Source organism: Grus americana, chromosome 11, assembly GCF_028858705.1.
Source record: "Grus americana isolate bGruAme1 chromosome 11, bGruAme1.mat, whole genome shotgun sequence".
NCBI classification, from domain to species: Eukaryota; Metazoa; Chordata; class Aves; order Gruiformes; family Gruidae; genus Grus; species Grus americana.
The window spans coordinates 19,593,781-19,606,936 of NC_072862.1; the positions used below are offsets into that span (position 1 = coordinate 19,593,781).

The following is a 13,156-nucleotide window of genomic DNA, read 5'->3' on the forward strand; positions in this document are numbered from 1 at the left end:
TGAAGCTAACAGAAACGACTCATCAAGTGAAAATTGCAACAACATTTTGGCGTGCTCCCACTTATCAAAACAGTCCAGATGGAGTCTTACTGCTATAATCTGGCTCATATGCTTGTAAAACATATCTGATGTTCCCCTTGACGTTGCTGGGATTGGGCTGAGGGCTGCCGTGTCTTTCCCAATGACAGCTCTTGTGCAAACCATTATGGCAAAGCCGTGATAGAAAACGAAAATGGAAATGAAAGTTATGGCGTGCTCACTGAGATGCCTTTATTCATGTAAGCCAAACTCATACAGACATTTTCCTCTCTGTCTCCTTTAAGTACCTTCAATTGGACCATCAGCACCATCCCCTTCCAAGAGTACAGAGGGAATTTCTGATAGTGCATCTGCAGCTCTGTTAGTCACCAGTTTACTTAAAGGATGACTTCAAAAGCATCAAAGCAAATTAGTGGCATAAGTCCTACTAACTTTCGTATAGGAGCTTGATCAAGGGATTTTACATCTTAATCCAAAAATCACCTTCTGACCATGTACACAATCTATCAATTGTGACAACACACTATCTGTCCTACAGCTCATTTGCCATTCTCCTTTGAAGCCCTACAGTGATAAACACCTTCCAAATGGTTACACAAGAATATATTTAGAGTTTCTACAGATCTTCATAAAAAATCAACCAATCATGAATATAAACACAAGAAAAACCATACAATCTGTGAATAAGAGCCAGCAGTAAAACATTGCTCTTCGTTTTAAGGTGAAACTGTACCTATATGTAGCATCTGTGACTAAGATTTCCTCGTTATCACACAACTGTTCAATTAACAAGTTAGAGGGAGAGGACCTGATAGCAGGGTAGCATCTGTATCCTGTGTATGCATCCAAGGACTACTTCAAATCCTCTCTAGCTCAAGGCAAAATCTCACCTACAAATGAATTCAAAGGATGAGTGTGCCAGATGCCACGTCACTCAGGAAAACACTTCACATGTTGACAATGACTGAAACAAAGCTATTTCTGTGTTGCTCTGCCAATGAGTGCTCTGCAATTCAACTTTAGCCCTATGGAAGGGGCAGAGAGCAGATTTATCTGTGGTACATGTTGCGCTTCATATTCACAAGCAAAAGTTTTCAAGTACTCCCTATTTTTACAACTGACCATCGATCTAGCTGCCCAACACTGGTTCCTCACTGTGAGCCGTCGGTGCAGGGAGAATCCACCCCCACGCACCTTTGGAAGCTGCACAGCGGCATGCGGTACCCAACAGGAGCGAGTGATGCAATGCAGGTACTGGTATATCATATCGTACCATCAATCAGCCAGAGAGGACCGGACACCTATGTTGGCAACACTCATGGATCAAGTTATTTAAACAAACTTCAGGAAACCACAATTATTTCTTAATGTTTGCCAGCTCAAGCTCCTGGCATTGTAAATAGAACATCTATCCCAACACAGGAAAAACTCGATTAACAAGGTATTTGAGATCTACAGGGAAAGAAGGCATATTTCAGAGATACATCATCACACAGATTTGTTAATGTCGACCGGCAAAAAAACCCAACAAACCCATAACCAGAACATAAATGCTCAGGGGCCAAAAGGACAGCAGCTCCATTTTAGGGAAGAGTAGGAAAGGATGCTTTCCATGAAACAACCAGCCCAAGTGAACTTCAGCACACAGAATAGATAATCCTGCAATATACAGCAATATTTGAATCCTGAGATAACCCTGCTGGGCCATACATCCCCAGCAGCAATCTGAGATAGTAAGACGTCCTGCTTACGCATCTGCTGCATGTTCCAAGCAGCTCACCCAGCAGCTGTCCTCTGGGACAATCCCGTCACAGAGCAGCAAACGCGTACAATCCTCATCACATGAGTAAGGTGAGGCTGAAGGAAAAAAAAGGAGGACAGGATTTTGGAATAAGAGCAGGGAGGTAGGTGGACACGGCAAGATGGGATCATACAAGTAGAGCAAGAAGATGAAGCTTCACAACTCTTCCAGTTAAAAGCACACTTATTTTAAAATACTTTGGTTAGCATGGCTTGCTTCCTAAGGCAAGGCAGGACAGAGCTGCCAAGAAGGTTGTAGGTTTTTATCTGGGCAGGGCTAGAAAAACTGTGTTGATGGGCAGCTACCACTGGCTGAAGGAAGAGCGTGTGAAGTCTTTGGCAGAAGATCTCTTACAACCTCCTGTGCCAAAGGAAGAGAGACTAAGAAGATTCACACAGCTTGAACAGTTGAGCTGACAGAAGATGTTGAGATGACAGAAGAGAAGAAGGTCCAGAGAAGTATTTTCAGTACCAGAATCTTTTGGCAGTTATGTTTTATAACAAAAGACGCCCTTCTCTGCACAAGGAAGGTCTCTGTAGCACGCAGAGATGAAGTCAGTCCTTCCGAACAGAAAAGCAGACAGTGCATTTATCACAACATCACTGCAGGATATACACACGGACACCCACACACCCAGCCCTGTCACGGGTCATAGCAGGCAGATCCGACTGCTTATTCACAGGCAAGCCTCTGCCCAGCGCTAGGAGCCTCCCACTGCAGACATCCCTACGGATCTCAGAGGCTTACAACTCCAACTAAATGACGGTACAATGCAGCGATTAATGAGACACAAGTGGGTATGAACAAATTGTTGACTCAACACATCAAGCCTCAGTGATGTAAGACCGGGGTGAGCTAGTGACAAGGTCACACACTGAATCAGACACAAAAAAACCCCCAATCGGCTCTGCTGCCTGGAAACCCACTCATCTGATTACAAGGTAGCCTACAGAGGGAACTTTCCATAGGTCATTTGGATCATAAAAATTACTCCGTAATGTGCACGTTTCCCAAATCATTAGGATGTTTATAGAAGAAACACCGCCTAGGTATACAAGCCTTTCCTCTCTTTATAAACACACTCAAAGTGGAAGACTCCGCAAGGTAATTCTAGAAATCCACACAGTCAAAAGCAGGACAGGTTTAACAGGGAAAAAGAAAATGAATTTAGTGATACAACCAGAGCAAAATTCACACCCCTAATATAGGACAAGAAAAGCAGAAGATAATGTGAACTGATAATCCAAGGAGGACGTACCAAAAGCAAGGCCACCTCCAGCACTCAGCCTAACGTGCAAAGGGATTTCAGTGCTTTTGTGGACACGCTCGATTGTCACCACCACCCTCAACTGCAAGTTAAAGCTAAAGAGATGGAGTGACGTTGTCAAGTGAGTAAATGATGGATACCAGACAGCCCGTGAAAATATTCTTGAGTTGGGTGTTATCTTCCATTACAGGGGGCATTTTGCAGGTTCTAGAAAAAAAAATGCAAGATTCCACAACTCAATATATCCTACCGAAAGGAAATAAATTATTTTTGATGTTAGGACACACATTTTCTCGTACAAATTGCAACACGCTCCTTGCACCACAGGCTTCAATAAATACTCCAAGGCTACAGGTGACCAGCGCAGATGGATAACCACAAGCTCCTTCTGTGTTTAACTGGGAAGCCACACAGAGGTGTGACTGGTTACTGCAAATGCTTTCAGGACAGAAAGTCCTAGGCTTTGCCTGTTTGTCAAAGCATCCTGCAGATTTTAACACCAACAGCTACAGTGAAAAGCCTGTGAGGTCTGATCTGTACGAGAAGCTATGCTCATGCTAAATGCAGAAAAGCACTGCAGTGAACGGATGAAAGGGGATGGGCTCAGAGCGGGAGAAATGCCCAGCTGATGCTTCCAGTTGCACAGCAGTGGAATGCGCTCAAGTAAAGTGAGCACCCACAAAAATCCAGTCAGAATCCCTCTTACCCTCTCCAGTAAGAAATAAGCAGGGAACTGAGGTATCACTGCGCTCAGCAAGCCGAACCAGGATCGCACAGCACTGCAGGGGAAACACCTCTCCGATACGTGCCGGCCTCAGTGCAGGAAGGCACGGGAGCGAGTCTTGGAACAACTGCTCCAGCACACACCTGGAGACCTCCACAATAATTTACCAAGTATGTATTTTTAAAAGTTCATGCTATAGCTCTCCCATTTTTGCCCTCTTAAGAAACAGGAGAAAAGGATTACAAAGATGTTAGTTACTAGCAACAAAAGCTAGGAAATATTCACTCTGCCAGTGTTGCTAAGTTTGAGGCCTGAGAGGATTTGGAGACAATACTACGTAGTCGGTCAAGACTAATCATTTGCTCCTAAGCTTAAAACCCCCTTCTGCTTCCATATGTACAACAACCAGCTCTATCTCAGTGAAAACAGAAAAATATCCGGGCAACAGAGACAGGCTCTCTCCATTTCTCCTCCTTCACCTGCCTTTATGATACACGACAGTATGAAGGGTACTTCATTTCCCCGACAGATTTTGTCGTAGCCAATAACAAGCTTTTTATGTGTGCTTCTTCTACAGATGAAGGAGGAGCGCACAGAGATCCCAATGCACGTGGAGAACAAGAGCCATGGGATGCATCCCCCCCAGAGCTGCCTCCAAGAAGCCAATCTGGTGCCCCCAGACAGGAACACTACTACACCACGGGCTACACCAAGCCTGAATGCAAAGAAAACACAGCAGACAAGTGCCACACCACACTACAACCTTTCAAAAATGCGAATAAAGGAGGGAAAGATTATTTAGGAGAAACCACATGACTTGGCAAACAGACACCCCATTTTCCATGCGAAATGCCAGTCTCTCCCCAACAGAAAAGCAGCTCATCACAGACAGAAAAGAGGTGTCCCCTCATAAAAGTCAAATGACAGCCAACTTGTAACAAAAGACCACCAGGAGCATCACAACCATCAGGCTGCAACAAGGGCTGCACCCAGGTTCTGCAAAACAACTCACCAGTCCACCTGCCCTACTGGGGGGTGGAGGGGGGGCAAAGAGCCTCCCGGGCGGCCGGAGAGCTGGCGCTTCGCTCGGCCAAACCTGCCACCCAACACCTCTGCGCTAGCGATAATGGCAATCCATCACGTTTCACGTATGTTAGATGGGACCTTTGAGCTGTAATAAATTGCCAACGCAACGATCAACAAGGCAAAGCAATTATTGGGGGGGAGGGGGGTATTTTCATTATGTTAGCTGCGGCAATTAATGAGTGGAATGAAAATCCCCTACAAAATCAGGGCAATGTAGAAGATGGAAGTTTCCTAATCATGATGTACTCAGTAGAAAGCCTCCTCAAATCTCAGCAGTCACATACACACGCTAGACTTACTGAATGGCGTTGGACCTGGTAAATCTGTAGTTAGCAAATTCGGAAATGATCTGAATTGAGTACTGGTCTGTGCTAAGTAAAATAAAAGGATTTCACAATATAGGAATTATACAATATAGGGATGTAGCAAATTGTTCTATAGGCAGGGGCAGTTAAACAGGCATTAAACAGCACCAAAAAGCGCTGCCTCTGCAAAAGCTATTTATTCCCAGCCTACAGATGACTGAGCAAGAGGCAGGTTGACTAGAGAGGGGCTAGGATGTCGCTGTGGGCTGACACTGTTTCGCTATTTATGCTCTCACAAGCAATGGAATTTGACAGGGATAGCTGATAACCTTCTGAATATAACTGAACTATCAAAGAATCTACGTCTTAGCTAACACAGGTTTGGGGTTTTGCGGCTTGTAAAAATGCAGATTAGTTCTCAATCTAAGGAGATGATCTTACAACTCTACCCTGGAAGATATTAAAATGGGATATCTATTGTCTAAGGACAACTGAATTGCATAACTCCCTTTCTCAATATCTCTATTTGGCTTTTACTGAGAACTTAATTTAAAAATCAGCTCCCTCCCTTGCAGCAGGTCAGATACAAATCTTACTACTACTACTACTTTTTTTTTTTTAATTTAAATAATTAGAAGGCCTTTTTTTTTTTTCATGTTGAATCAAGACCAAATTAGAGAAGCTAACCCATGTGGGGCAATCCAGTGGTTACAAGTCTCCTGACCAAATTCATATAGCTTGGGTCACCCCAAAAAGCACATTTCTTGCTTCACTAATTACAAACTACTGTAGCTCTACTAAAACACAGTGAAGATTGGCACATGCAGGCTTTGGAGATGATCCCCTCCAACCACTCCATCTTCCAGGTTTCCTCTATGTACACATGCCATGTACAGCAGGAAGGAAAATCAGAAGGCTTCACACCCTGTCTGTTTTTAACCTGTCCCAGGCAGAGTGCACGGCTGGGACCGTTACCCAGTACCACTAACGGGGTTCTGGCAGCACCCTGCCTAAATGTTGGGAGGGAAACACGATAAAAAAATCATCCAGCCTGAAGGCCTGCTGTAACTGTTGCTGGGGAGGGTCAATGTAAGCGGCAGCTGAACGCCAGCCAGACCCTCCTCACGTGTGTACAGTGATTTGCCGGGCGCCTCTAGGCACTCAGTTCAGTTTAAGTACTGGTGCTTCCAGGCTCTTTGCTGTAGCGATGGACCAAATCGGATCAAGTCTAACACCTGACCAAGTGCATAGCGATGCTCCAAATGGGAGAAGGGGCAGAGCAGGCATCAACAACAGGAAAAAGAGGAATTCCCAAATTCCCAGGTATTTGGGAATTGCTCTCGTGTAGAGAGACGTTATTCATGTAAGGAGAATTGGGGAGAGAATATGGAGAGGCATTTGGTTAAAAGGAGTGTCGTACATAATTACAGATTCCCCGGTGACAACAAAATAAATTGGGAATTGTAGGAACACTGAAGGGAAAACAAAAGTTGTCACTGATGGTAAAAGTAGTAATTAATTCTGGAGCCTTCTCTCTCTATGCTTCCCACCACCACCCCAGTGGGGATGCGCCGGGTTCTTTCCCAGCAACAGAATTATTTCTGTAAAACATTTTTGTAAGTTGCAATACCTCTGTAACTGAAAATAGAGGCAAATGCAGGCGCTTAGTGGGACCTTTGAAACCCCAACTGTGAAGACTCATTAACTGTAAGTACATTTTTGCAGATGCACAGCTCAATCTGACTCATGACTCTCCTCCCATGACAACGAGACTTGGGATTCAGGTAAAAAGGCTTTAGATAATTGATGTGGATTCTTACTCAGGCAAATTAGGAGGAAGAAGGCAGCAGAGAGGAGACTTAAGGGATGTAGTGAAGGAAGGAGGATCAATCGTTTAGTGTTTTTTCTTGAGTGATCCATCACCTGCAGTTCCAAGACACAGGGAGGGAGGTGCGAGATGGGAATCTATGTTTTACCTAACAAATATTCACTGGGGATTTAAGCCATTTTGCACTCTTAAGGGCTGGAAACATTCAGATTTACCAGGCGCAACTGCACAGAGGGTAGTCCTCATGTTTGCAGCTCCATTCTGCCACAGGACAGGGTAGATATGGGGGAGATGCACAATTAAGAACCTCTCCCACAGACAAGGCGTGTGGAAAAGTAGAGCGTGCAAGTCTTAGTTGACTCAGAGCTGCATACCAGAGGCCTCACCTACCATCACATGTGTATGTGTGCACGCACAGCCGGGGGAAGCATTTAATGCTAGCAGAGCTCTTTCCGACTGGATTTCAGTGGGAGTACAGAAGCATCGGGACCACAACCTGCATTAGGAGTCTGTCAGCTCCCAGCCTCCAGCCAGTGTGCCGACATACGCTAGGGAGGAGGGCAGACCCTTTGGTGTCCAGCAGCTCTTTCACACTGGTATTTCCTTTTACAAGTTTCTGGAAACAACATTTAAACCACAGTGCTGTGTATTATACAAGAAGAGATCTTCCTTTGAATGGTTCAAAAAAAAAAAAACAAACCAACACCTCATTGCCTTTCCACCACCCCACCAAAAAAAATTTTAAAAATCTTCTAGCAGCATTGACCGAAGTTTAAAGCAACCTGGTTGGCTTCCATGCATCCGATGGCCTCTTCCAAGAGTGAAAACTCCACGCAGACATAGCCATAGTCGTAACCTGGGGACAGCATTTAAATACAGACGGGAGTCATGTTAGTGCCTTGTCATAAAGAAAGCCACATTAAATATTCAATTTCCCTTTCCCTCCAATGACAAACCCTCTAACCACCACCCCTCTACTCCAGAATGAAAAGGAAAGAAATCAGGGACTAGCTGGATGATGATTAACCGTGCAGTTTATCACGAATGTTAATTGTATAGTATTCCCACTTCCCCTTACGCAACCCAGTGACAGGCACACCCTTCCTTAGGGCAAGAAATAATTGCTTTTCTTTTTTTTTTTTAAAGGCACAGTGATTTTCCATTGCTAGTTTCACATTTTGTGCTACCTTGGAGGCAGTGCTCTCCAAAGCAAGTGTTGATAAATCATTTTGAAGTACCTTGCTGCAAATGTTTTTTACATGAATAGCCAGCATTCTAATTGGGCAATATTTCAGAAAGAACTAACATGATTCCTTTGCTATTTTTCCTTCACCACCTGCTTACTATTGAAGTCCAATCCCTTGTATTAGGAAAAAGTGCAGTGGAGCAGGAACGTGAACTCCAACTTTCTCATATCGGTATAAATGTTATTGTGCATGTAACAAGAGGGTGGGGGAGCTTAAGTTTAGATGCAAGAAACTTCTCACTGCTTGGAAAACTATCATCTCAGTCAGTGGCAGAAGAGACCCACCAATTCAACTGCGTACTCCAGCAACCTGCACTGAAATGTCACATCCCACAGTGAAGTGCAGGGTGAATGCTACAGAAGCTAAGACCATCCTAAGAGTCATCCTTGATGTCGAAAGTAGCTCCAAGAACTGAAAGCGCTGGGGAACAACCTCAAGTCACAACCTCACTCTTCACACACCAAGGTCACCTCACTCCAAAACAGCGTTCTCCAGATGATCATGGGCTGACATGCTTCTACATGGACAAACAACGAGAGGAAATGCTTCATTCCCTCCTCCTGCTGCTTTTTTGGCCAGTTAGGAGCAAGAGGAAAGCTGGTCTGCGTGTGGATTGTACCATTCTAGGCACCTAGATGTCCTGGTGAAGAGCTTGTCTCCTCTCCTAAAGATGCTCATCTTAACAGTGGTACCTTCAAACCAAGTACATATCTGGTTCCTATTGCTTCAGCCCCTCACCTGCCACGGGAAGGTAACTCCACGCACACTTCTTTCAGGCAAGGCATTCCAGTCTGCTGGAAAACAGCATCCATCTCCCCCTGAGCCTACGCCAAAGAACATTTGCTGTACTCTCTGATTTTTCCTTCTCTGTTTCTTTACCATCTTTGTACTTAACCACATCAGAGGCAAGGCCACACAAAACTATTTCATCATCAAACCCTCCTGATTTTTTTTCTTTAATATATATTCTGGGAGCTCTTTCCACACTGTTTTAACGACACAATCCTGACTTTAAACATTTGCCATTATAACGGGACTCCAATTTGAATCTAGCTCCTCCTCTAACTCACACAGGAATTCATTCCCCTTTCCCATATTATTTGAGTCAATATAATTAGACTAGAGGGAAATTTATCAATCTGGGTGCTTTTCAGCTCCGTGAAAGACGCAGGCCAGCAGCACGCCATCTGTGGTGGAATGCAGCTAAAACCACTTGATATTCTTACATGAAGTGGGCACCTGGAACTAGAGGTACAGTTTCAGCTGCCAGGATCGACAGAACCAAATCCACCCAGCTGTTCCCATAGCATCCATCCTCTGCAGTTCCAGCCATGCTAAATCACATTTGAAAATGAAGCAGTCGTCCTCTCCGCAGAAGAGAGCGGATCTCCAGGAGCAGTGCTGCCCCTTGCTGGGAGACTGTTTTGCATTCTGGGCAGACACCTCTGCTCCTTCACGGCACAGCGTGCAGGCTCACACAGCACATTTTAAAGTCTTATTCAAATCCAGAACTCTACAGAAGTCACTTCTCTCCCTCCTGTTTAGAAGAGGGCTGCGCGAATGAAAGGCTCCTGATTCCCCTTCACGGAGAGGATTTTTGAAAGCTGCGGCAATCAGCAAGCTAGGATCAGAGCGCTATCTTATTTCTGCGTGCATATGAAGCAGGGGGTCTCCTGACAGACAGGAAACTAGATTGCACAGGTTTTCACTCTATTTGCTCTGCACTGAGAGGCAGTTTACACCCCAGTCCTTGCGAAGTGAACAAGTGGTTCAGACGCGGATTCAATCCAGCACGACACAACTGAGAGTGCAGTGCTGACTGTTATACGTAGATACAAAAGCTGAGACATGTGGCAGAATGTACACTAGAGAATCGTTCCAAGCACTACATGGAGAGGTTAAGGGGAAGACCAGCACACTTCTGCTCATGCACTTTCTTACCTCTGCCCTCCCCCACCAAACTCAATCCCTCTAAGAAGCATAGCTGCAGAACATGCACAACGCGAACCAAAATCAGAAACTGTGGCCCCGTATCCTCCCAGCTGGCAGCTTCAGGCCAGATGTTCAGCTCTTGCGGTCAGGCTGCAGAGGGACGCAGCCTCCTGCAATTCACTGCGAGCTGTCCTTGCACCAACAGCACCCAAGAAGCGATGCAAGGAGAGTGCAGTCTGGAGCCGCTGCTCTGCTCCAAGCTCCTGGTGAAGATCTGCGGGGGCTTGATACTTTCCCCCATCCGCAGGTCCAGCCCTTTGCACAGATCCGACAAGTGCACTCAGTATGCGAGAACTACAGAGTAACATCAGCCCTGGACAGTCCGGCACCCCTGCTCTGTCCCCGTGTCCCCAGCTCCACCAGAGCATCCTTCCACTTCCGACCATGATGGAAAGGCCACTGAAGTGGAGGCCTGTGGAACAACGGCACTGCTCCAAAGCACCTTCAAAATGCAATGCTTGCTGATTTTTCCACGATCTGCAATAATCACATTACCATAATCACAACGTGTGAAACAAAACCAACTGACTTGAGGCTGGTTCTTAGGGGGGAGTAGCTAGAGAGGCTCCTGCCACCAACTGTTGTGCTTCTTCCCTGCCTCCTCTGTAGGGCTGGTTCAGCTCTTCGTGTAGCAGCTGCTGAGCTTGCGGATTTTTATTTCCAAAGCCTTCACGCAGTTTGCTTGTCAGAACATAGCGATTCAGCTGCTGTTACCAGAAGCAGAGTATTTTGAAAGACGCATGGGGCCAGGCACCTAATGGCAGGAATTGGTTCAACAGGCACCCCGAGGTAAGCTGACGTCCCCTGTGAATAAGAGCTCTCAGACACCCACTGGTGTTCTTCAGGGAAAACCAAAGTGATCAAACCAGCAAAGCAAAATCACTGCTGAAGACTACAGCATAGGGGTTTTTTGACTAAAGGTGGCCTAAATTCACATGCAAGGTTTCACAGGAAGATATAAATACTGGTATGTTAATTAATCATTACTGATTAGTACAATACTACAGTTTCGGGATCCACAAAAAAGCAGAATAGAGTAAGATGTGCTTTATGTTTTTGCAGAAGTATATGTGATCAACACAGACTGTGATAAAGGAAATAAATCAGTATTTCCCCCCACACAACCTCTGAGCATGCTGCAGCAGAGTCACACTGTCCAAAGGAACCTTCCAATGAGAACAGTCCTCCAACACTTGAACTCATTCAGATTTTGGCCCTAGCACGGCCATATAGCATGCACGTCCTCACCTCCCTCTCATGTTTTAGGTCAACTGTGTAAAAGGACTTTTATACCTTTTTTAACTACATCTCAGCTGCGCAAGCCGACAGTTCCACAGGCTGTATACGACAGGTGAAAGGAGAACACAAGGAGAGCGTGCACGTAAAATCCAGAAGACTTCGGTTTTCCCTTAAGTGCTTCTATGTATACACAATCCTTTACGGATGTTCCCAAAGCACGCTCAGTTGTTTTCTGCACTGAAAATAGGCATGATTGCTTAATACTTAGGAGTAAGAACATATTTAGAGCTCCAGGAAGCTGCTCTGCAAACATTTGAATAAGGAATATTTTGCCTCTGAAACAGATGTGTTTTAGTGAAGTGCTATTTGACAACAAATAGCAGGTCCCTGTTAGCATGCCATGATTTGGCTAAAAATCCTGAAAGCCTGACTTAAAATTACTGTTCTTTGGCTTCAGATAAAAAGATCAAAGACTTGGGATTTAAAATAAGACCTTTTTCCATATTTGCACAGTTTCTACTGAACAACTGACACATAGTAATGTGTTACTTCATGATAGTTCGTTATGTCAAAGATCTAAATAAAGGAAAACCATAGTGCTGTTCTGATAGAGGCTGTAAGCAGTGTGAAGACATCAAAAAAAAAAACCTCTCTGGAATTTTAGGAGGCCAAATGAAAAGATCACATAACGACAACAACCCTGCCTATGCCAAACCAAAGATACTTTTGGAAAGAAGGCACGATGGCAGCATGACAAAGGCATCCAGTTTGAGAGGTGATCCAGCTCCTTGATTCTAGGAATGAGCACGCAGTACGTCACTTTACCGCCCGCCCCACAAGCTTAAGGCATTAGGTAACCTTAACTCCATGGTGAACTGTCACCTGCCTTCTCAAAAACAACTGCTCTAAAACCCATCTGCTGTGGTGCAAAATGAAGATACTCTCTGTCCTCTGGCCTGGAAGGTAAGAGGATGGTCTCCCGTTAAAGTAACTCCATATAACAGGTTGCCAAAAGATGCTATGCTGAACTGGGGGAGGTCCCTGCATCTGCCAGCTGGGGCCAAGCAGCCTGAGGGCAGAAGATGATGATGAGGCGACTCTCCATGGGCAGAGAGCTTCTCAACCATCCCAACAACACTTCACTTGTGGTTTTTTCCCCGTAGGATGGGACAGAATGACTACAGAAGAAAAGCATTTGCAGTGTTGGGCACCTGTAGGACTTAGAGATGGCACATTAAAGCAGAGCCATGGCCAGCCTGCTGAAGCAAGGACATTCTTGCTGCTTGCTCTCTCCTGAGACAGCATGCAGAGCAGACTGCAGCTGAGGGAACCCTCTACAGACTTTCATCCATGTTAGAGAAGAAAGTTCTACTGCTTCAAAGGCAACTATGACAAAGTATGGAGAGACTATGAAGGACTTCCATATACTTTAACAGAATCTGCAATCTCACACGCTCACCTTTCCACAGCTTGGGGAGTGGAGACAGGATTTTGCACACTCTTCTCAGACAATCTGCTATTCCTTGGCTGACAGGAAGACCTACCTCACCCACGGGAGATTTTGGCAATATGCCCACAACCCCATGCACAAGTTTTTCCATTCCCTCCAAGGAAAGATGCAAATGTAG

General features: G+C 45.2%; 1 protein-coding gene across 1 annotated transcript in view; it reads right to left on the reverse strand.

Moving 5' to 3' along the window:
- RBM6 (RNA binding motif protein 6) overlaps nt 1–13,156 on the reverse strand; it is a 58,535-nt gene that overhangs the window by 27,712 nt on the left and 17,667 nt on the right. The window contains exon 6 of the mRNA XM_054838808.1: nt 7,833–7,906. Coding sequence (XP_054694783.1) covers nt 7,833–7,906 — 74 coding nt within the window. The remainder of the gene's footprint in view (nt 1–7,832; nt 7,907–13,156) is intronic.